The sequence below is a fragment of the Lemur catta genome, chromosome 20, assembly GCF_020740605.2.
Source record: "Lemur catta isolate mLemCat1 chromosome 20, mLemCat1.pri, whole genome shotgun sequence".
Classification (NCBI taxonomy): domain Eukaryota; kingdom Metazoa; phylum Chordata; class Mammalia; order Primates; family Lemuridae; genus Lemur; species Lemur catta.
In genome coordinates, this window is record NC_059147.1 from 34,213,379 (window position 1) to 34,235,916 (window position 22,538).

The following is a 22,538-nucleotide window of genomic DNA, read 5'->3' on the forward strand; positions in this document are numbered from 1 at the left end:
TGTATACACATGCACACAGACACATATGCACACGCACACACACACCCAAGTGTCTGCAGACAACACAGATCTGGTCTCAGAAACCACCTTCCAGCTGCCCCGGGACCAGCTGCCCCGGGACCCCCAGTGTCCAGCAATGACCCGAGCAGGACAGGGGAGGCCTGGCGACACTCCGGGGTGCGGCAGCCTCGGCTGCAGGGTGGCGAGGGAGGTGGGGTCCCGGGCCCCGCACTTCCCCATCAGCAGGGGTTCCACCCGGCACCCCTGCGCGGAAGCCCAGGTAGGCCCCCAACTCGAGCAGTCCTCGCCCAGAACAGGGATGCCTGGCAACATTTTAAACGATGAGGACAGGGATCGTGTGTGTCCTCACCAGAGTTTATCCGGCCTGAGCCTCCAGCCTCTTAAAGAAGTAAGGCCGTGCAGGCGCCGCGGCTCACACCCGTAATCCCAGCACTTGGGGAGGCCGAGGCAGGACCACTTGAGCCGAGGGGGTCAAGACCAGAACTGGGCAGCAGAGCAAGACCCCATTTCTACAAAGTTAAAAAGAAATTAGCTGGGCGTGGTGGTGCCTGTAGTCCCAGCTACTGGGCGGCTGAGGCGGAGGACGGCTTGAAGGCTGTGGTGAGCTGTGATGACGCCACTGCACTCAAGCCCAGGCCACAGTGAGACCCCGTCTCAAAAAAAAAAAACAAAAAAGACAGTTGGGCGTCCAGCGTCCTCAGCCCCGCAGGGACGCCCCCCTGGCTGCCTCAGTGATCTGTGGGTTCGGTTCTCAGTGCTGAGACGTGGAGCTCATATTATTCTGTAACTTGCTTTTGTGGCTCCTGCTCCCATCTGCTGTCTATCGGTTGACAGATTCGCTCTGACTGTGCCCCACGGAGGCCACGCCAGCCCTGCCCCACCTTCGTGGGCGAGGCCGCGTGCTGTGAACGCAGCTGCTTTTGCACAAGTGGAAGAATTTCTCCAGAAAATATACCTGGGAGTGGAATGACTGTGTGAACTAAAATAAAATCCCCAGCACCCCCCGCTGACTGAATGGACCCCTCTTGGCCCCGGGGACCCCAGAAATACCCCAACGCTGAGTTGCTGCCATGAGCAGGGAGGTCAGACAGCCTCGTCACGCCCCTCCCTTCCTGGAGAGTCCTCTGTGTTAACAACTCACTAACAGGCTAAGCCCGTTACGTGGGCAGAGCCCACCCCACACCTGCCGCCGCCACTCACTCCGCAGACGGCTGGAGTTTGGGCAAAGTCCGCGGCTGGTCTCTACTCACAGACTTCGGTATCTGCGCACTCCCAGCCTTGAGACAAGGCTCCGTGTCTTTGACCGATTCCAAACCGGAGAACTTTTCAATCCACCTGTAACCCGTAAGACCCGCTTTGGGATGTCCTGCCCTTTCCGGCAAAACCAATGTGCCCCTTCCTCGTGTTGACCCGGGGACTTATGCACGAATGTGTAAAACCAAACTGTGGCCCTGAGACCACCATCCTCTCAGGACCTCTTGGGGCCACGTGCCCCGGGCCAGTCACACATGTCCGGTTCAGAACGAACTTCTTTAAACTATGTGACAGAGTTCGGAGTTTTCCCGTTACCAGCCGGGGCGGAGGCTCAGGCGTGTTCACGTGACTGGAGATGGCCCGGTGCCGTCCAGAGAAGCCCGGAGACGCCTCCCCGCCTCCCGCTCTGCCCCTGCCCCGAGGCCCACGCACACTCACGCCCCAGCGCAGTCCAGGCCGTTGCTGCCCCGGTTCTCCCCCCTCAATTTCAAGAGCAGTTCAGTGTTCCTCTCAAAGAACCTCCTCGGAGTCCCTGTTGGAGTTGATCGAATTTATGGATCAGTTTGGTGAGAGGTGACATCTTCACAAGTCACGACCTCCAGGCCTTCGTGGTTTGCGCTTTCCTCTAATAACCACACGTGTCTTTTGGAAGGTTTAGTCCCAGACACTTAGCGCTTCTTGGAACCGTGAGTGGGGTTTTTAATTTTGTTTTCGGGTTGGTTTCCGCAAGGCTGTGGGTTTGTGTGGGTCTCCGTCCCGCGCTCCCTGGGGTGCAGCCCCTCCCCGGGGTCCCCTGGCCCAAGTCCTCCAGCTGGAGAAGGAGGAGGACGCTGTGGCCGTGGCCTCCGAGGCCCGAGGCCCCGCTGCCCGCAGGCGGGTGATGCCACAGAGCGCGGCCTGCCGGGGAGAGACCCTCACGGAGCCGGCGGCTGGGACTGCAGGAGGGTCTGCCCTGCAGCAACTCAATTGATTCTACGCGGCGACTGATTTAATCTGAACAGTCATTAATGTGATTTATGTGGCTGCTTGGGATTCTTTGCTCCCAAATCTGTCACCAGCCCATGGATAAGACTGAAAGACAGTGGGGGGGCAGGGAGGGGCGGGGCTGCTGGGCTTACTCAGGCCCCCCCAGCCCCCAGCGCGGCGGTGCCAGTGCAGCTGTGCAGTGAGCGCGGGGGGCACGGGAGGGGACCCGGCACCCACAGTGGCACCTGGCCTCTGCCCTGCCCCAGCCCCCAGCCAGGAAGGACCTGCCCCCACGGTATGACCCTCGACAGGTGAGCGACCGTGTGAAACAGACACCGAGTGGAGGAGCAAACGGACAGACGTCCCAGTCAGGGCAGAGGTGGCCCCAGCTCCTGGGTGTGGTTTGCCGGGAGTGGGGAATGTGGGGTGGGGACTCTCCCAGGCTCCCAGCTCTGTGGGCTGGGGCAGGATGGGCCACGCGTGTCCCCTGCCTTCCTGGGGCTCCGCCAAACACGCCCACGACTCACAGGTCGGCTTGGGGCTCAGGCGCTTCCCCAAGGGCAGCCTGGCCTCCCCATGCGGCCCTCCAGGGTCCCCGGCTGCCCGGGGTCTCGGGGTGTGGGGGCTGCTCCCGTCTCAGCCAAGTGTTTACTACAGTGGATTTTGCTTCAAAACCAAGCCTGGTGGTGGCTGTCAATGACTTCTAAATTGCTCTAAAGACTCAGCCATTTGGAGAGAACCTGGGCGAACTCTGCCCTCCAGCCCCCTGTGACCCCATGGTGCCCTCCCGTCCGTGGCCAGCTGCCCTCTGACCCTCACCCTGGCTGGGGGCCGGGCTGACCCAGGAGCCCCCACTGGCCGGGCCCCAGCCCACGTGAGTCAGCCTGGGGGAGACGTCGGGTGGGGCTGACCTGTGCTACCCCTTCTCCTCTGCCCGTCCGGGGGGTGCTGCGAGAGCGGGCGGGCGGCCAAGGGGACGGTCCCCACGCTGGGCTGTAGAGCTGGCCAGCCAGGCCAGGCGTGGGGGACCGTGTCTGCAGGGCGTGTTGGTGGCGGGTGTGGCCAGGCGGGGGAGGGCTGCAGGAAAGGACCCCCACCCACACCAAGCTCGGTCCTCAAGCCCCTCTGGCAAGTGGCCACCTCCCCCTCCCGCGCCCGCCGGGCGTCCCTGGAGCCACAGCGCCGCCTGCTGGCGCCAGGGGCTGTGACAGGCCGGGGCGTCCCTCCAGGCTGAGCACCCACCCGTGCCCCGGCCGCACAGGTCGAGTGATGATCTGGGAGACTGGCCCTGGCCGGGCCCAGCGAGGGGCACACAGGAAACCGGGTGGGCTCCCAGGGCTGGACCTGGGCCTGGCCAGATCCTCCGTCCCGTGGCTGGAGGGACATCAGGCCGCATCAGGGCGGCTGGGCAGGACAGGACCCCCCAGCATCTCAGGGGCAGCCCCGCCCAGACAGAGCCAGCTTCCCCGGGACCCCCCCCCCCGCCTCCCTGTAGGACTCTGTCTGGCTCAGGCCAGCCCCCACGCTCTGGAGGGGACAGAGGACGGCTTGCCAGACCCTTAGTGGCTGGTGTGTGTGTGTATTTGTGCGTAACTCTACATAAACCTGCACAATTTTATATCTAATCATTATTATGTCACCGTACGATTACCGTATTGTTCTAAAGCAGGTGGCATCACTCCTGTGCTGAAAGCCATCAGTCTCCCGCTCCCGTTTTTTCATGAGAAATTTGAAAATGCCCCAACACCCATGCTGAGCACAGCGCTGGTCCCTGCCCACCTGGGCCTCCCTCCCACAGAGCCTGCGGGTGCGGGGCAGGCGGGACCTCAAGTACATCCAGGGCTGCAGGGGTGCTGAGGGTCCCGGGCTCCTCCTTGTCCCCCAAGTCCTCATCTGCTGGGGAGAGGCAAGAGGCGGGCGGCCAAGGGGAGGGTCCCCACACTGGGCTGGAGTGGGGTGGGAGCGGCGGGGTGGGTGAGGGAGAGGGCGTGAGCAAGGGGGTGACCGCCCGGCATGGCCAAGGCTGCAGAGTTGGGAAAAAGGAGGGGAGGCCCAAAGTAGGGTGACTGCCAGAGGTTTGGGGTACAGGAGGGTCAGGTGTCCCCAAGTCAGCCGGGAAAGAGGGGGCTCTTCTGGAGGTGGTGGTCCTGCAGCCTGAAGTGGACCCTCACCCGACTGACCTCCAGACTCATGGAGCCCAGCTGCTGCCTGTCCCCTCCTTTGACATAAGAGGAAACTGAGGCCGGAGCTAGGACTGGCCTCAGGGCTTCCCCTCTGCCCTGGGCACCTTGTGGGGCACAGACCCTCACTGGAAGGCTGGCAGTCCAGCTGGGACCACCCCTCCCCCAGAGCCTGGGCACTTGGGGCTCACCCAGGACCCTGCCAGCTTATCCTGCCCCTTCAAGACCCCCACAGCCCTGGAGGAAGGGTTTCTCTCGCCCCCCAGGTGGGTGGGAGGCAGATGGTCAAAAGCAAGGTGGAGGCAGAGCGAAAAATGGGGAGGGGTCCCCAGGGTAGTTTCCCCCAAGCCTCTTTCTGGGCAGGGGGCACTCCCTTCTACCCCAGCCCTAATCCCTACACTAGCAGGGAGGTGAGGCAGAAACCCAAGAGCATTCAGAGGGCTTCTGCACCCCCAGTTTTGGGGTCCCTAGCCTCAGAGACAGGAGGGTGGTCTCCAAAGGGCTACTCCCCTAGCCCTGGGGGCCTCCAAGCCTGGAGATGGAGGGGCCCTCTGCCCTCCTGCATCTTGGAGCCACGAGTGCCAGGGACAGTCCTGGCTGGAGCCTCCTCTGGACAGCCTGGCTCCGTCCAAGCAGGCCAAGGGCACAGATGGCCCCGCACCTGCACAGCCACCCCCAGTCTGGAGCGGGGAGCAGAGCCTGAGCCTGCCACTGCTGCCGACCCCACACCCCCACACCACCTGCCCCAAAGAAAGCAGCACATCGGTCCACCCTCCCTCCAGGGCTCCCGTGCTGTGCACTGGCCCTGCGGGAGCAGGTGTTGAGGTGCACGCACATGCACACGCATGCACACACGTGTGCACACGCACTCCCAGGGTGCAGGGCCTTGAGGACAGCAGGTACAATATGTAACCAAATCACTGCCACACCCACCGGGAGGCCAGAGGAGGAGGGAGGGCGCTGGCTGCAGCGGGGAGGGGGCTCCGGGAGGGGGGGCGGCCTGAACCGGGCACCGAGGGGTGCGTCCAGCCCGTAGGCGACTGTGGGGAGGAGGGTGTTCCAGGCCGTGGGCGTCAGGGGACAAGGCGTCGGAGGAGGCGAGTGGACCAGGGGAGTTTGGGGAGCACTGGCAGTCGTGGGGGGGCCGGGAGGTGGCTGACCCATGGGGCGAGGAGGGTGAACGTCATGGAGGTGTCCAATGGCCTCAGCTGAGACACCAATTTTGGAGTCCCCAGTTCATGGTGGCATTTAAAGCTGTGGGACGGGTGGGAGCCCCGGGCCCTCCAGCATTCCCGGGCGGCTGCGGGCGCTCACCGTGCTTACTGCAGCCTGGGAGGGCCTGCACCTTGCCCTGCACCCACGGCCCGCGTCCGGGTGCCGCCCAGTGCAGGGGATAGCAAGCAGACCCGGAAGAGACAGGCTTCGGAGGAGCTCGCGAGACAAAACCCCGAAGGCACGAGGGAGCCGCCTCCGGGACAGCCCAGGCAGCGCCGGGAGGAGCAGCCCGTGCAAAGGCCCTGAGGTCAGAGCGGGCCGGGGAGTTCCGGGAACAGCGCAGCGAATGGGGAACGATTCCTCTCGCGTCCCCGGCCCGACCACCTTCACCCCCGCCTTCTCCAGCAGGCCTCGTCCCCGCTGTCGGCTCCGCTAGCCCCGCACCGCCGCCAGCCCGCGCACCTGTCCTGTCACTCAGCCCTCGGCCCCGCCCCACCAGAGGCCCCGCCCAGCTTGCGCACGTGCTGCCGCACGGCCCCGCCAGAGGCCTCCGACGTGTGTCACTCAGCCCCGGCCCCGCCCCACGCACAAGCCGTCCGGCCCCGCCCCAGCACTCGCGCTGTCACTCATCTCTAGGCCACGCCCATATCCCGCCCCCCGCCCCGCCAGAGGCCTCCCACTGGCTGTCACTCAGCCCCGGCCCCGCCCCGCACATAAGCCGTCCGGCCCCGCCCCAGCACTCGCGCTGTCACTCATCTCTCGGCCACGCCCATGTCCCGCCCCCCGCCCCGCCAGAGGCCTCCCACGGGCTGTCACTCAGCCCCGGCCCCGCCCCGCGCACATGCTGCCGGCCCCCGCCCGCGCACTCGCGCTGTCACTCAGCCGCTCGCCGGGTCCGCTCCGGGCGGGAGGTTGGAGCCGCTGCCCGCGCCCCGCACCGCCGCCGGCCGCATGGGCGCCGCGCTGCTCCTCGCCCTCGGGCTGCTGGCCCAGGTAAGGCATCGGCGCCCGCGGGGTCCCCGCCTTCGGCCCGCGTCTCCCCAGGACCGTCCCGAGCGCCCCGGGGCTGCGGGCTGAGGGTCCGGGTGGGAGCTGGACTGGGGCCCCAGGCACTGCGGGGCGGGGTGCCCGCGCCCAGGTGGGCTCCAAAGGGAGTGTAACCCGCCTCCGCCTGGACAGAGTTTGGGGGACTCGCCCCAGGACTGGGAAGTCCAGGCGGGGACAGCAGGAGACCACCTAACAGGCCGCCCTCCCTTGGGGGACGGGGCAGAGCCTCCCCCAACCCTGCCCGGCCTGGGGGTGGCCAGGCCTATGGTGGGGGCAGGGAGAGAGGGTGGCAGGGGACCCCCGAGCTGGGGGAGCTGGGGGGCTATTTAGAGAATCCTTGCCTGTGGCCCGAGTTCACTCTGACCCTTGTGGTTTTGGGTGGTTTCCGGGCCCCCGCCCCCACCGTGTCCCCGGCCAGCAGGGCAGCTGCGGGCTCTGCCGTCCACGAAGGCCCCACGCTCTGAAGTCTCCTCTGTGGGAGCGGCTGTGGGAGCCGGGGACCCCACGCACCCCGCAGTGGCACGTCCCAGCCTTTGTGTTCACCTGCAGACTGCAGCAGCCGCCCCCACAAATGTCTGGACCCCTGGTACCCTGGTCTTCGCAATGTGGGCACAGACACGGGGGGAGGAGGCACAGGCTCTGACCCCCACCCCCACCACGGGCACTCGCTGGATAGGGCCACGTCTCTTCAGGCCCTGGGGACCTGGGGGTGGAGGATGTGGCCTCCGTGGCCCCTGCCACAGGGTCTGGGCTGAGCCAAGGGCAGGGCCTGGCCGTGGCTGGGATTTCCTCACGTGTCACAGGACAGCCCCTGGCCTCCTGGTTTAACAGACAATGAGCTTAAACAGCCACCACTGGGCATCGTGGCTCTAGGGGGGTCAGGCAGCGCTGGACCCTGGCGAGGGGTTGAGTCCCTTCCCAGCTCCCACCGAAGCGGGCTCCTGAGCCCCCCTAATTCCCACGGGCCTCCCAGCTCTGCCAGCCAGACCCCCCCAGTAGCGGCCCCCCAGGGCACCCTCGGCTCCAGCCACTTCCACCCCTGGCTTTGGGCATCCACGGCCCCCGCTTGGCAACAGTGGCCCTGCCATCACGGCTGCCCACAGGCTGCACCCCTCCGGCCCTGTGCAGTGGGCAATCGCCACCCCCTGTGCAGGGCCCGGACCCCTCGCTCCCGGGACCCACTTGCCCCAGGGACAGCATGTCTTCCCTAGCCCTGCCCTGGGCCCGCCGGGGGCTGGCACTGTGGAAACATTCCTGGAGACCCTGCTTCTCTGGGTTTGGGGGTGTCTACCTCTCAACAGGCCCCGGGTGGACTCTCCTTGGGGGGGCCAGATCTCTCCCAGGTTCCCTTTCCTCCCAGAGGGCGCCCCTCCCCCGACTTCCCTCCCCAGGGCTGTCCCACAGTACCCCTCCCCCCAGACAGCTGGAGGCTGGGGGTCGGTCGGGGCTGCCGTGGCTCAAATTAGCTCGGACCACTGAAATATGTCAGTTAGAACCTTGCCACCCCTCCCCCACCTGTCCAGGCTGTCAGACTTTTGTCCCCTGTCCAGGCACACGGTTCTGTTGTCACCTGGGCACTCCTTCCTCACCTCCGAGGGCCCCCAGGCAGCGGCCTGGCCCAGCAGGGCTGTCTCGGGCGGCCCCAGGCGGGAGCTCTGTCCCCGTCCACGGCTTGCACCGCGGCCTTGGCTGAGGCTCCGGCCTCTCCTGCCCGCTCACCTCCGACGCCCACTGGGCCCCAGAACGTGGGCAGCGGGGTGAGGACTGTGCCTTCCCAGCGGGCCCCGGACAGCCCCACCACCCCTGGCCACTGGTCTGACCCCTGGGACCCACCCCAGCAGGGGGATGGCTCAGAGGGGCCCCCAGTGGGCTGGGAAGGGCCCCCACGCCTGCGTCTGGGCTTCGGGGAGCCACCTGGTCTCTGCGGAGAAGACAGGGCCTCCACAGCACCAGGGCCTTGCAGGCAAGGACATCCCATGGGGTGCGCCCGCTCCTCCAGGGCCGGGCCAGCGGGGTCTGTGACAGGAGGGCACAGCTGCCCCATCCCTCCCCTCCCCCACCCCTGCTCACCAGCCCCCCCCAGCCCACAGCAGCTGGAGAAGGCGGGGCCCGCAGGGGAGATGCTGGGGCCACACGGGGCCTGGCCGACAGCTGGGTCCATTCCTGACATGCCGTCCAGAGCGGTGGCCTCGGATTCCAGCCTAGGGAGGGGTTCAGGCCTGAGAAGCTTGGGGGGCGTCCAGGCTGAGGGCTTCTTGCCCCCTCCCAACCAAGCCCCTCCCACGCTCCCACCAGGCACGTTCCTGGATTCTGGAAATGTCTTTCTTTGGAAAGTGGGTGGAGCGCAAGTGCGAGGCAGCCCCAGGACCCCTCCCCAAGCCTGACACGCACATGGGGGAAAACTCTCCCTCCCTTGAGCCGGGCGGGGGCTGCACCAGGGGGTCGTTGGGGGGCAGGGGCGGGGGTGGGGGTGGTGGGGCAAGCTCTGGCACTCAGCCTCCACCGCGGGTTGGCGGAGCCCAGCGGAGCCACTAGCTCTGTCCACATCACAGAGAGGGACCAGGGCCTTGGTGCCAACGCGGGAGACCTGGTCTCAGTGTCAATCCCGCCACCCGGGAGACCCGCACTGCTACCCGGGCTCAGGCCCAGCCTGCGGTGGCAAAGCACCTGTCGCTGTGCAGGCTGCGGGGTGGGGAGTTCAGTCCCAGAGCTTGGCTTCCAGATGGTTCTCTCAGAGTCCCTGGTTAAGGGTGGGGGTCAAGGATGAACTTGGAGGTGTCATTGGGCCTCCCCTTTGGGGAGGGGGGTCGGTGGTCGGGCCTAGCTCGGGGGGCACAGGGAGGAGGTGTGCCCCCCAGAACCCACATCCACGAGGTCGACCCTCCAAGTCTTGTGCGGCAGCCCAGCGTGGGGGTCTGTGTGAGCTGGCAGTGTCGGGGTGGCCTTGTCCCGGGCACTGGATGTCCTGGCCTCCCCGGGGCGGCCCCCAGGCCTTCCCTCCAGCTGCCACGTCTTCTGGGAGGGGGAGGGCTGGGAGGACAGAGAACCAGCTTCGCAAACGCCCCCGAGAGCCGCTCGGCTGTGGCCCACCCCGCCCGCCCACATCCTCTGATGTGGGCGACGGGGCCCTGCCAAGGCTCTGTGGCCTCCACTGACCTCGTGAACTTGGGCTGTGGACAGGCCGGGGACCCAGATTCCCAGGGTCTGCCATGACGGCGTCGGCCCAGAGCCAACCCAGTGGGCGCCGTGCGAGACCCCTGGCAGGGGGCAGGGGAGAGGGGCCGGCCCAGGTTTGGCAGCAGCTGGACAGGGGAGAGGGTGGAAGCCTCTGCCCCGGCTGGGGTGGTCCGTTCTCCCTCGGCTACATGGGGTTCACAACGCCCGAGGTCCCCCGCCCTCCACCCAGGCCTGGCCCGGGGCAGGGGCGGGCTCTGCGTGTCTGGGGGTTCAGGGCCTGGCTTAGGGCGCAGACCCGGAGCCGACCCTGGCTCTGCCCGTGTGGCTCTGAGCAGACCCTCAGCCTGACCGACCCTCTCTCGGAGCTGTGCGAGGAGGACCCCGGGAGGCGGAGGGAGAGGGAGGCGGGCCCAGGCCCAGACAGAGCGGCCCGGCCGTGTGCTGGACGCGGACCCTGTGCTGCGGGCTGCATGCCGGGCAGGCAGGTTTCCACTTGGCAGGAGCTCGCCCTGCCCTGGACGTGGCTTCTGCTTCGCTGGTGCAGAGGCCAGCGCTGCCATCTGTCGCCGGTGGGGACACTGGCATGGGCGGCTGGGAGCCTGGGGACCCTGCCCCGTCCTCTCCCCACTTCCTGTCTACAAATGGTCTGCCGCTCTGCACCCTGGGGCTCTGGGGGAGAACAGGGGGTGCTTCGGGGGCAGACCCTTGGGACTGTGGCTTTGGGCCCCCTGGGGCCTCCAGCTCAGGGCTCTGACGGGGCTGGGCCCACGCGCCCTGGGTGCAGCGTGGTGGTGGGAACCGCGACTCCTGACTCCATGGTGTGCTAACCCATAGCCCAGGGCAAGGGCTTCACCCTCGGGAGGGCCTCAGGGGTCCACGGCTCCCAGCACCTGCCTGCACGCGGGGCTCTCGGACATCGTGCCTCTGACTGCGTTTCTCTCTGTTGCAGAGCCTGGGCCTGTCTGTGGGCAGCCCCGGGCCGAGGAGGCCCAGCACCCTGTACCCCTGGCGCCGGGTGCCAACGCTGGGCCGCGTGCGGAGGGCTTGGGTCATCCCCCCGATCAGCGTCTCCGAGAACCACAAGCGCCTCCCCTACCCGCTGGTGCAGGTGAGGGGCAGGCCCGAGTCACCCCAGGTCCCCATTCCCAGAAGGTCTCCCGGGAGCTGCAGGGCCAGAGCCCCGGTTTCTCGTCTGGGCCTGAAGTGTAGCCCCCGGGGCCACACGCACACCGAGCTCCCTCCAGGCTGCAAGCCCTGCGGCAGTGACTTTTCACTTTGATTTTATTCTCCGGACACGGAGCAGACGTTAGCTGGACCTGTGTGTACCAGCACAGGCTTTTGGCACACTTGAAATGTGTCCCAGGACACCCAGGAGCTGTGCCTGCGAGACACCCTCGGGGCTCCAGACTGGGGAAGGGCCTGAGGGGCTGCAGAGGGGCAGGGACGCCCCTCCCCTGGGACCCCTTCCCCAGCCCCGTCTCCTGCCCCACAGATCAAGTCCGACAAGCAGCCACTGGGCAGCGTCATCTACAGCATCCAGGGGCCGGGCGTGGACGAGGAGCCCCGGGGCATCTTCTCCATCGACCGGCTCACGGGGAAGGTGTTCCTCAACACCGTGCTGGACCGAGAGAGGACGGACCGCTTCAGGGTGGGGGCCTGCCCGGTCGGCCTTTCCCCCCGGGGGGCCCCTCCTCCACCCAGGCTTCCGCCCCAGGGTGGCGTCCTTCAGGCCAAACCGCTGCTCCTGCCAGATCCGGGCACCCCGGTGGGGGGTGGGGCCAGGGATTTGGGACCCAGGACCTGCAGCCGGAGGAGGCAGATGTCGGGGAGCACACGCCCATTTAACAGCCGGGCAGATGGAGGCGGGGCTTGGTTCTGCCTGGGGAGGAGCCGGTCTGCCGCAGGCTGGGGGGCTTAACCACACCCAGCTCTCCATGCCCTGGTCCCGTTTGGGGGTGGGGTGTCACACGGGGTCCCAAGGCAGAGCAACCCTCGCTCTGTTTGCACAGCTCCGAGCCTTCGCCCTGGACCTGGGAGGCTCTACCCTGGAGGACCCCACAGAGCTGGAGATCGTGGTCGTGGATCAGAACGACAACCGGCCGGCCTTCCTGCAGGAGGCGTTCGTGGGCCGCGTGCTGGAGGGCGCCGTCCCAGGTGAGGTGGGGCCAGCACCAGCCCGCTGTGGTGAGGGGTCAGGGGTCCTTGGTGCAACTGTCCCCTCTTTCCTCGTCCACTGGTGGTTCGTGGTTGCGACCAGTGGTTGTTATTAACACGGTGACAAAAGGTGGCGTTTGAGTTCCATCTTCCTCCTCCACCTGCTACGTGGCGGGACGTCCCTCTCCCCGCGTGGTGGGTCTGTGTGCGTTCCACACGTGCACGTCTGTGTGGGCCGGTGGCCGGTCCCCAGTGTCACTTCGTGGTACTCACGTTGGCCCACGTTAGACAGTGGAGCCACCCGGCCCGCTGCGGTCTGGGCCCTTTCAGCAGACACAGCCGGGGAATGTGCACGTGCAGACACGCGTGTGGGTGCGTGCTCATGTGTTTGTGTGAGTGCCCACGTGCACGTATGTGCATGTGTGTATGAACACGGCAGCGTGCACATTCATGTGTATACGTGTGCACACGTGCACCCCTGTGTTTACATGCATGTGCAGGTATGTTCAGACGTCTGTCTTCCTCACAACTCGCCCGTTCTCAGGGCCACCCCCACGTCCAAGCCCACTGCAGGGGGTCTCTCTCTCCCCCCCACATGGCTCTTCTCTGACGGGAGAAACCTGGCGTCTGGCCTCTGCGGAACAGAAGCCGGCTCACAGCTTTCCATCCCCCGCTGGCCTGGCGGATTCACCTGGTGGCAGCTCAATCTCGTGGGCCCTTAACCCTCCCAGCGCTGGGCCAGGGCTGACACTTTCAGTCCCTGATGCGCCGAGGCCCGAGACGCTCACGAAGGACCTGCTGGCCCAGAGCTGCTCCGCCGGGAGCCCCCGAAGCCCGTCCTCCCGCCCCGCCCGGTTCAATGTTCATACGCCGGAGCCAGGGGTGGGTCAGGCCTAAATCTCATCAGAGGGAAAGCGGGTGACAGGCAGGCAGCCCCTGCCCTCGTGTGTGGCCTCAGTGTACGTACACGCGTCCTCCGTCACCCTGGGGGCTGGGGCTGCCCTGCACTCCGGGTGGGTCCTGGCTGAACACAGTGTCGGATGCCCTGGCCTTGATGCCCCGGCCTCGATGCCCCGACAGCAGATGCCCAGCAAAGGCCTCCGCGTCCGAGTTCACACAGGACAAACGAGGTCGGGACACAGCGCAGCGGGCTGTGGCGGGCGGGGAGAAGCGTGTGGACCGAGGGGTTGGAGGGTGCTGGTGGCCTCAGGAGGGGGACGAGACCCGGCTGCCCCAGCCGTGCCGGGCGAGTCAGACCCCGGGGGCTTGTGCACACGGAGCACCCCCACCACAGTGGCCCACACGCCTCCCTGCCCTTCCCAGGCACCTTCGTGACCAGGGCCGAGGCCACGGATGCCGACGACCCGGAGACGGACAACGCGGCGCTCCGCTACTCCATCCTGCAGCAGGGCGGCCCCGAGCTCTTCAGCATCGACGAGCTCACCGGGGAGATCCGCACGGTGCAAGTCGGGCTGGACCGGGAGGTGAGGGGGTGCATGGGACGCCGGCCGGGCACCAGCTAATGCTGGGGTGTGCAGGGCCGGGCAGGGATGACTCACGTGGGGCGAAGCCACTGACCGGCAGAGACAATAACTGTACCCCCTGCGGGGCAGGGTGGGCTGGGTCGCAGCAGGGTGCCGGAGGCCTTGACCAGCCCTCAGTGTGGTTTCCCGTCCCACCACGCAGAGAACCTCCCAGCCCCCCAGCCTGCAGAGCGGAGTGCCCGGCTCTGGGCAGGGCCTTTCCAAGTGGCCCCCCGCCCTGGCCTCTGAGCAACTGCTCCGGCTGCTCCCTCGAGCCCTGGGGTCTCTGACTTCTGTCCGCCCTTGGCACGCAATTCCTGTGTCAGGCCCCGCTGCCCCACCGCCAGCCTCATGGCCCCTGAAGCCCCACCTTGCGTCAGCACCTCTGGGAAGCCCTCTCTGGTTTCCCCACAGCCACCTGCGCTGGGCTCTGTAGGCCACACGCTGTGTCACGTGGCCTTTGTCCGCTGTGTCTTCGTCCCTGCCTCTAACCATGGCCACCAGGCAGGGGTCCCCTTTTGTCCAGTATGCAGTAGGTGCTCTGCAAATGCTGATCCAACACCATCACTGACCTCTTGCCCGCTCACAGGCTGGGGCAGAGTCTGTGGTTAACAACGATGTCATCGGGCCCCGTGTGCTTGGAAGCAGGACAGGGTTCTCCGAGCTGCGTGTGGCCTCCTGACACCCAGTGGCACCCGCGGGGGCCAAGCCCACCAAAGGGGCCGGGCTCCCAGCCCTGCCCAGCCTCGCCCCACCTGGGCACCTCATCCTCTGCCCCCGTGTCCTGGTGTCCACAGGTGGTTGCCGTGTACAACCTGACCCTGCAGGTGGCCGACATGTCCGGAGACGGCCTCACTGCCACCGCCTCAGCCATCATCTCTGTGGACGACATCAATGACAACGCCCCGGAGTTCGCCAGGGACGAGGTGCCGCCTCTGCCCCCCGCACCAGCCCTGCTCAGGGCCACCCCCCTTGGGCTCCTGGTGAGGGTGGGGGCTCCATGTGGGGCCGGGGGCTCCATGTGGGGCCGGGGGCTGCTTGGGAAGGACCTTTGCATAGTAGCTACAAGCCCAAGCCGGCCACGCGTGAGCGTGTAATGAGTCGGGAGCTGGGGGAGGCCCAGGGCCCCCCAGGAGGACAAGACGGCACATGCCTCAGTGCCCGGCATGAACTGAGCCCACGGGGGGGGGGGAGCAGGGTCCCTGGGGGCAGCAACTCATGAAACAGACCAATCTGGAGGACCCCCGGTGGGGGGCAGCCACGCTGGGTGGGAGGGAGGGGTTGCCATGGTCAGGGCGCTGTGGTGAGGGCTGGGGCCGCGTGCCTCAGGGGCCCCCATGCTTCCCCACCCTGCTGCTGACGGGGGCTGGGCTCCCCAGTTCTTCATGGAGGCCCCAGAGGCTGTCAGCGGAGTGGACGTGGGGCGGCTCGAGGTGGAGGACAGGGACCTGCCGGGCTCCCCGAACTGGGTGGCCAGATTCAGCATCCTGGGAGGTGACCCCGACGGGCAGTTCACTATCCGCACGGACCCCAAGACCAACGAGGGCGTGCTGTCCGTGGTGAAGGTGAGCGGCTCCCTGGCGCACACCGCTCCCCTGCCCGGGTCTGGTGCACCCCACGCCAGCCGTGTCCCGCACCCCCTGGCTCCTTCCCCCAGGGCGGCCTCCCCTGACCTCGGGATGGCGAGAGGGCACAGAGGGGGGTGTGGGAGCCCCAGCCCCGGGACTGGGCAGGCTGGCACTGCAGGTCCCAGGCCACACTAGCCACAGGGCAAGAGAGCCAGCGGTGGGAGGGAGGGACACCCTACACAGTGGCCGAGATTTATAGCGCTTGACTTCTTTATATACGTAATTCACACGTAAAAATACGGCTGCACACTGGTGTCAGAGCCAGTGGGGATACGTGTGTGCATATATACGTAGATATTGACATATTAAGAGATTTATTGCCAGGGATTGGCTCGTGCAGTTGTGGGGTCTGGCTGGGCAGGTCTCAAATCCTGGGGGCAGCTGGAACCCCAGGCAGGACCCTGCTGCAGTCTGCAGGTGGAAGTGCTTCTTCCTCAGAGCACCACAGTTGCTCTTAAAGCCTTCACCTGAGTGCATGAGGCCCACCCACGTTACCCAGAATAATCTCCCTCATCTAAACCCTGCTGGCTACAGAGCCTGGCCACGCCTCCCCCGTGCCTCCTCAGCCACACCCGGGCGGGTTCTGCCCGACCCATGGGGCTGTCCCCAGCCACGGACACTTACCGCCGCCCACCACCCCTGCAAATTCATTGTGAGTGATGGGTACTTATTTTACTATCTCACATTATTCTTTGTGCCTTTTTGTCCTGCATAATTTTTATTTTTTTAAGGTTAAAAAGGGGAAGGAGGGAAGGAGGGCTCTCAGGACAGACCCGAGGCCTGGCTCCCCCACAGGGACTGTCTCTGGGCGCCCAGACCTAAGCCTGAGCGGTGACCAGCCCTGCCCCTCCCACAGCCCCTGGACTACGAGAGCCGTGAGCTCTACCAGCTCACAGTGTCGGTGCAGAACGAGGCCCCCCTGCAGGCGGCTGCCCCCAGGGCCAAGCGGGGCCAGGCCAGGGTCACCGTGCACGTGCGGGACGTCAACGAGGCCCCCGTGTTCCAGGAGAACCCGCTTCGGACCAGCCTGGCTGAGGGGGCACCCCCAGGAACCCCCGTGGCCACCTTCTCTGCCCAGGACCCCGACACGCAGCAGCTGCAGAGGCTCAGGTGGGGCAGAGGGCGGCCGGCAGCCCCACTCCTGCGGGGGTTACCCTGGGCTCTGGGGTTGGAGGGTGGAGGCGCTGTCTGTCTCTGGGTTTCTGAGGGTCTGGGGCTGTCAAGTCCCACACCTGCCTGTGCGTGCGTGTCAGGGTGGCTTTGCCCATAGGCGGGGCTGGGCAGCGGGTGCACACTGACACGCCCCCATCTGTCCCTCCGGCCTGAGTGTCCAGCCGTGTCCAGCAGGCCCTGGTCCCCGGGGGCTGGCTGCCATCGTCTTAATCTCACCCTCGTCTGGCCTGGGTCTGTCTCCGCGTCGCACACGTGGGCGCAGTGCCGACTGGGGGTCAATCTGGGCCGTCACCCAGTTGCCACAGCACCCTGGCAGCTCACCTACCCTCCCCGAGCCTCAGTTTCCTCATCTGTCAGTTGGGACAGGGGAGGTCTTGCCTCAAAGACTCAATAAAAGGTGCCGGGTGACTGCAGCAGAGCCACATGGGCTGTGTGTGGTGTGTGTGTGCATGTGCGTGTGAGGTGTATGTGTAGTGTGTGCAAGCGGTGTGGCTGTGCCCGTGTGGCCACACTTCTGGGGGACCCGGCCTGAGCTCAGGACGCCTGTCCCACCCCTCCGTTCCCCGCAACAGCTACTCCAAGGACTATGACCCCGAGGACTGGCTGCACGTGGATAGGGCCACGGGCCGCGTGCAGACGCAGCGGGTGCTCAGCCCTGTCTCCCCGTTCCTCAAGGATGGCTGGTACAGGGCCATCATCCTGGTCCTGGACGACGGTGAGCCGCCAGCCCACCCCTGGCTTCGGGGCTCTCTGACCTGGCCTCGCCCTGCCCACGCCCTGGGGCTCAGAGCTGTGCCCCCTCTGAGCAGACGGGCAGGGTGGGCCTGGGCGTGGACGCTGAGCCCACCGCCCCTCCGCCCGCAGCCTCCCCGCCCCGCACAGCCACGGGTACCCTGTCTGTGGAGATCCTGGAGGTGAACGACCACGCGCCCGTGCTGGCGCCGCCGCCACCAGGCAGCCTGTGCAGCGAGCCGCACCAGGGCGCCGGCCTCCTCCTGGGCGCCACGGACGAGGACCTGCCCCCCCACGGGGCCCCCTTCCACTTCCAGCTGAGCCCCCGGCTCCCCGAGCTTGGCCGGAACTGGAGCCTGAGCCCGGTCAACGGTGCGCTCCCCCCCTCCGCCTACGCCGGCTGGCCGGGGACCTGGGGGGTCGCGGCTCCGGGGTCCTGCCGCGTGTGCGCCCCCGGCTGCACCCTGGGCGGGGCGGGCTTGCTTACGTGCCCAGTGGACTGATGGGAAACTGAGGCCCGGGGTCTCCGGATGCCCACCCCGTCCAGGCGCGAGGGGGGCGGGCGAGGCGGGGGGCGGCCTGGGAAGGCCCTGGCTCACCGCGGGCGCCCTCCTCAGTGAGCCACGCGCGCCTGCGGCTGCGGCACCAGCTCCCCGAGGGCCTGCACCGGCTCAGCCTGCTGCTCCGGGACTCCGGGCAGCCGCCCCAGCAGCGCGAGCAGCCGCTGAACGTGACCGTGTGCCGCTGTGGCCAGGACGGCGCCTGCCTGCCGGGGGCCGCGGCGCTGCGCGCGGGTGGCGCGGGCGTCAGCTTGGGCGCCCTGGTCATCATGCTGGCCAGCGCCCTGCTGCTGCTGCGTGAGTGCCCCGCGCTCGGCCCCCGCACCGCCCGGCGCCCGGCGCCCTCGCCTCCCCGGCTCCGCCCCCGCCCCGCGCCCTCGGCCTCCCGGCCCCGCCCCCCGCACCGCCCCCTCGGCCTCCCGGCTCCGCCCTCCCACACCGCCCCCCGCCCTCGGCCTCCCGGCCCCGCCCTCCCACACCGCCCCCCGCCCTCGGCCTCCCGGCTCCGCCCCCGCACGGCCTCCCCGGCTCCGCCCTCCCACACCGCCCCCAGCCCTCGGCCTCCCGGCCCCGCCCCCCGCACCGCCCCCTCGGCTTCCCGGCCCCGCCCTCCGCACCGCCCCCTCGGCCTCCCCGGCTCCGCCCTCCCACACAGCCCCTCCGCCCTCGGCCTCCCGGCTCCGCCCCCTCGGCCTCCCCGGCTCCGCCCTCCCACACCGCCCCCCGCCCTCGGCCTCCCGGCTCCGCCCCCTCGGCCTCCCCGGCTCCGCCCTCCCACACCGCCCCCAGCCCTCGGCCTCCCGGCCCCGCCCCCCGCACCGCCCCCTCGGCCTCCCGGCCCCGCCCCCCGCACCGCCCCCTCGGCCTCCCCGGCTCCGCCCTCCCACACAGCCCCCCCGCCCTCGGCCTCCCGGCCCCGCCCCCCGCGCTCTCCAACCCCGCGGACCTCTCCCTGGACCTCGCCACGGGCCCCGCGGACGCCCACCGAACCCGGGACCCCCGCCACCCCCGCCGGCCCCAGCTTCTGTCCTGTGTCCCCAGTGCTGGTCCTGCCCGTGGCGCTCCGAGCGCGGATGCGGCGTCGTTCGCGGGGCAAGGGACTGCTGCTCGGGCCCCAGGACGACCTTCGGGACAACATCCTCAACTACGACGAGCAGGGAGGCGGGGAGGAGGACCAGGTGGGGGCGGGGCTCCTCCAGGTGGCCCGGGTGAGGAGGGGCAGTGGGGCGGCAACCCCAGCGGCCGGCGCTGAGCTCCACCTCACCTGCCCGCAGGACGCCTACGACATTGCCCAGCTGCGCCACCCTGCAGAGCTGAGCGCGCTGGGCGTCCCTCTGGGCCGGCCGCCGCTGCGCCGCGATGCCCCCTACGGCCGCGTGCCCCCCCAGGCCTCGAAAGCGATGCCCACCAGCCCCGCCGACATCGCGGACTTCATCCATGATGTGGGTGCTCCGGGGACAGACAAGTACACTCATGGGCACCGGTGCTCGCGCGTGCAAGCACAGACATGTGCATGTATACATGTGTGTACATGTAAACACGTGCACATACGAGCGTGGCACGTACATTCAGATGGCCACAAACATGCTAAGCTTTTCCAGAGACGCTGTGTTCTGTCAGGTTCTAGTGGGTGAGTTCACCAGAGGGACCCCTGAGGACAGGCAGGGCCCCCCAGCCTTGGGGGCGCGCAGGCTGGAGGCAGCTCTCTACCTGGCTTTGCAAGCAGGTGGCGTGTCCACCCCCACGGGAGCCATTGGGGTGTCCCCAGGGCTTTGTCGCTCTGTGTTAATGACACAGTAGATGCCAACGTGTGAAATCCACTGGGGAGGGGGCAGCAGGAGAGCGGCACACAGGTAACCTTCCACTACACCTGCCTGCAGCCCAGCACTCTTGTAGGAGAAAGCCCCCAGCACACGCACGGGCCACCTGGGGAGTGGCAGGCACAAGGTCTGGTTGGGAGCATGTGTCCCCACAGCTGAGAGAACAGAGGTGGAGACAAAACCCCGGAAGGCAGACCCGCTGGTCCGGTGGATGAGGGTGCCCAGGGGGCCTCATTTCTGAAGGAGACAAGGGCACAGTGGCAGGGACAGCACAGAGTCCCTGGGGGAAGGGCTGGTCCTAACCCCCAGGACGGAGAGCTCAGGCCTCCGCCTCCCTCCTGTGCAGGTGCCTCGGGCCACCGTGCCCTGGGCTGTGGCCGGGTGGGGGACGGTGCCTGCTGGCCCCTGTGTGGTCCTGAGCTCTCTGGAACCTCTTCACAGGGCTTGGAGGCTGCGGACAGCGACCCCAGCGTGCCGCCCTATGACACGGCTCTCATCTATGACTACGAGGGGGACGGCTCCGTGGCCGGGACTCTGAGCTCCATCCTGTCCAGCCTGGGCGACCAGGACCAAGATTATGACTACCTCAGGGACTGGGGCCCCCGCTTCGCCCGGCTGGCGGACATGTACGGACACCCGTGGGGGTCGGACTAACGGCCTGGGCTTGGGTCTCCATGTGGCCACTGGGCCAGGGAGGGAGGCCTTCTCCTGGGTGCACCTCCCTGACCGTGGGGGCCGTCTGGACACACCAGCCTCAGGCCAAGTGGCAGAGGTGGCCTCCGCCGGGCAGCCTGAGGGCACCTGGCCCTACCCCGTGCCCGGGCGGCCTCCTCCGGCAAGACCCAAGTCGAGGGCACAGGACTCAGGGTGCGGAAGGGGCGGCTGGGGGAGGCGCCCTCCTGCCTGTGTAGCAAGAGATGCCCTGAGTCGCCCGACTGGGGCCACAGCCCCCACTCCCACCTGTGCCTCCCGTGAGCGCGAAGGCGAGCAGCCCCTGGGTAAATCTGAATGGGAAACGCGCTGTCTCTGCGGGGCGGGGGCGCTGGGCGGTGGAGGGCTGCGGGGCGGGGCCTGGGCGCTCAGGTGCGCGGGGGCGGGGCCTGGGCGCTCAGGTGCGCACGTTGCGCCCGGTGCGCTGGGGTCCTGGCTGCGTCCTCCGTGGCGGCCTCCGCTGTGAGCTCCGGGACCCGGGGCCCGGCCTGGGGAGCCCGAGCAGCCCTGAGGCCGGGGCCGGAGCCGCTTCCACAGGTGAGCGGCACCGGGCGGTCGGGGCCTTGGGCGTCCCTGTCCCGGGCGGTGCCGGGGGGCCGGGAGGGCTGCAGGGGTCGGGGTCGGGGCCGCTGCGCCTTCCTCTGCGTCTCAGCACTTTGCAGGTTACCAGAGGATTCTTCTGCGACGTCCTCTTCCCGGTCGCTTTATCACGTTCTGAATCCGTCTCTGTGAATTTTCGGGCAATGGTATCGCATTCCTGCTTTCCGTAGGGAGAGCGGAGCCTCCGACGCCGGCGGAGTCTCCCATTCCGAGAACAAGGAAGGTCGGGTGGGATTTTTTTGTTTGTTTTGATTCTTTGATTTGGTTGGGTTTTTTTTTGTTTGTTTTTTTGTTTTTGAGACAGAGTCTCGCTCTTTTTGCCCGGGCTAGAGTGAGTGCCGTGGCGTCAGCCTAGCTCACAGCAACCTCAGACTCCTGGACTCAAGCGATCCTCCTGCCTCAGCCTCCCGAGTAGCTGGGACTACAGGCATGCGCCACCATGCAGCGCTAAGTTTTTTTCTATATATATTTTTAGCTGTCCAGATAATTTCTATTTTTAGTAGAGACGGGGTCTCGCTCTTGCTCAGGCTGGTCTCGAACTCCTGAGCTCAAGCAATCCGCCCGCCTCGGCCTCCCAGAGTGCTGGGATTACAGGCGTGAGCCACCGCGCCCGGCCGATTCTTTGTTTTTTGGTTTGGTTTTTGAGACAGAGTCTCACTCTGTCACCGGGGATGGAGCGCAGTGGCGTCATCACAGCTCACTGCAGCCTCCAACTCCTGGACTGCAGCAGTCCTCCCGCCTGGGCCTCCCACAGTGCAGGGACTGAGCCACCGCGCTGGGCCAAGGTCGCGTTTGCCCTCCACTCTGATTTCTCTGCGACAGCACAGGGAAGAAATCACACCGGACGCTATGCAATGCTCATAAAGTTTCCTATTAGTTGGCTTTCTTTTGCTTTGAGAATGGTCTCTGTATTTGCATTAAAATTCCTCATTGGCAATATTTTTGCATTTAAGAACGGTATTAGCTTCTTTTAAAGTGTCATTGAAGTTAAATTCACCTAACACCATTTTAAGGTGTACAAGTCAGTGTCACGGAGCACGTTCAAATGTGAGGATACCACGGTAGCACTGCACAGCGCCAGACTGCCCATCAGGTGGAAGTGGGGAAAAAAAAGAATAGAAAGAAAACAGTTCCAAAAATGCTCCATCACCATAAAAGAAGCCCGTACCCATTCGGCAGTCGCTGCATGTCCCCGCGGCCCGCGGCCCGGGCAGCCAGTAATCTGCTTCCTGTCTGGATTTGCCGATTCTGGGCATTTCATTAGGTGGAATCATAGACTACGTGGCCGTTTGTGCTTTCGCGTGGCACCGTGTTCCCGGGGTTCACCGCGCGTCTGTGACCACTTGTTTTTATTATCGAATTATAAGAGCTCTCTCTGTATTTTGTATAATGGTCCTTTATTAGATCAGTCTTTTGTACATATTTTCTCCTGGTCTGTGGCTTTGTTTTTATAATCTTGGCTATCTTTTTTTTCTTTTCTTTTTTAAGAGACAGGTCTTGCTGTGCTGCCCGGCTGGTCTCCACCAGGTCTGCCTCAGCCTCCCCAGTAGCTGGGAATGGAGGTGCAGCCACCATGCCCCGGCAGTGTCTTTCACAGAGCAAAAACTTTTAATTGTGATAAATGCCAGCCTATCGGTTCTTCCTGTCATAGATTGTGCCTTTGGTGTTGCATCTAAAAACTCAGCAGACCCAAGGTCATCTAGATTTTTTTCTGTGTTATCTTGTAGGAGTTTTATAGCTTTGTGTATTACATTTAGGTCTGATTTCCATTTCGAGT

The 22,538-nt window shown here is 66.4% G+C and overlaps 1 protein-coding gene across 1 annotated transcript; it reads left to right on the top strand.

Annotated features, from left to right (window-relative positions):
* The first annotated feature begins 6,565 nt into the window (after positions 1-6,565).
* CDH15 (cadherin 15) lies at positions 6,566-20,104 on the top strand. Its single transcript, XM_045533315.1, has 15 exons — positions 6,566-6,629; positions 10,810-10,968; positions 11,353-11,508; positions 11,870-12,014; positions 13,338-13,498; positions 14,335-14,463; positions 14,917-15,102; positions 16,022-16,275; positions 16,911-17,053; positions 17,203-17,442; positions 17,688-17,927; positions 18,672-18,808; positions 18,905-19,129; positions 19,527-19,667; positions 19,892-20,104. Exons 1-15 carry the CDS (start codon positions 6,588-6,590, stop codon positions 20,102-20,104), a joined length of 2,571 nt encoding a protein of 856 aa, XP_045389271.1. The 5' UTR covers positions 6,566-6,587.
* Positions 20,105-22,538: the final 2,434 nt, after the last annotated feature.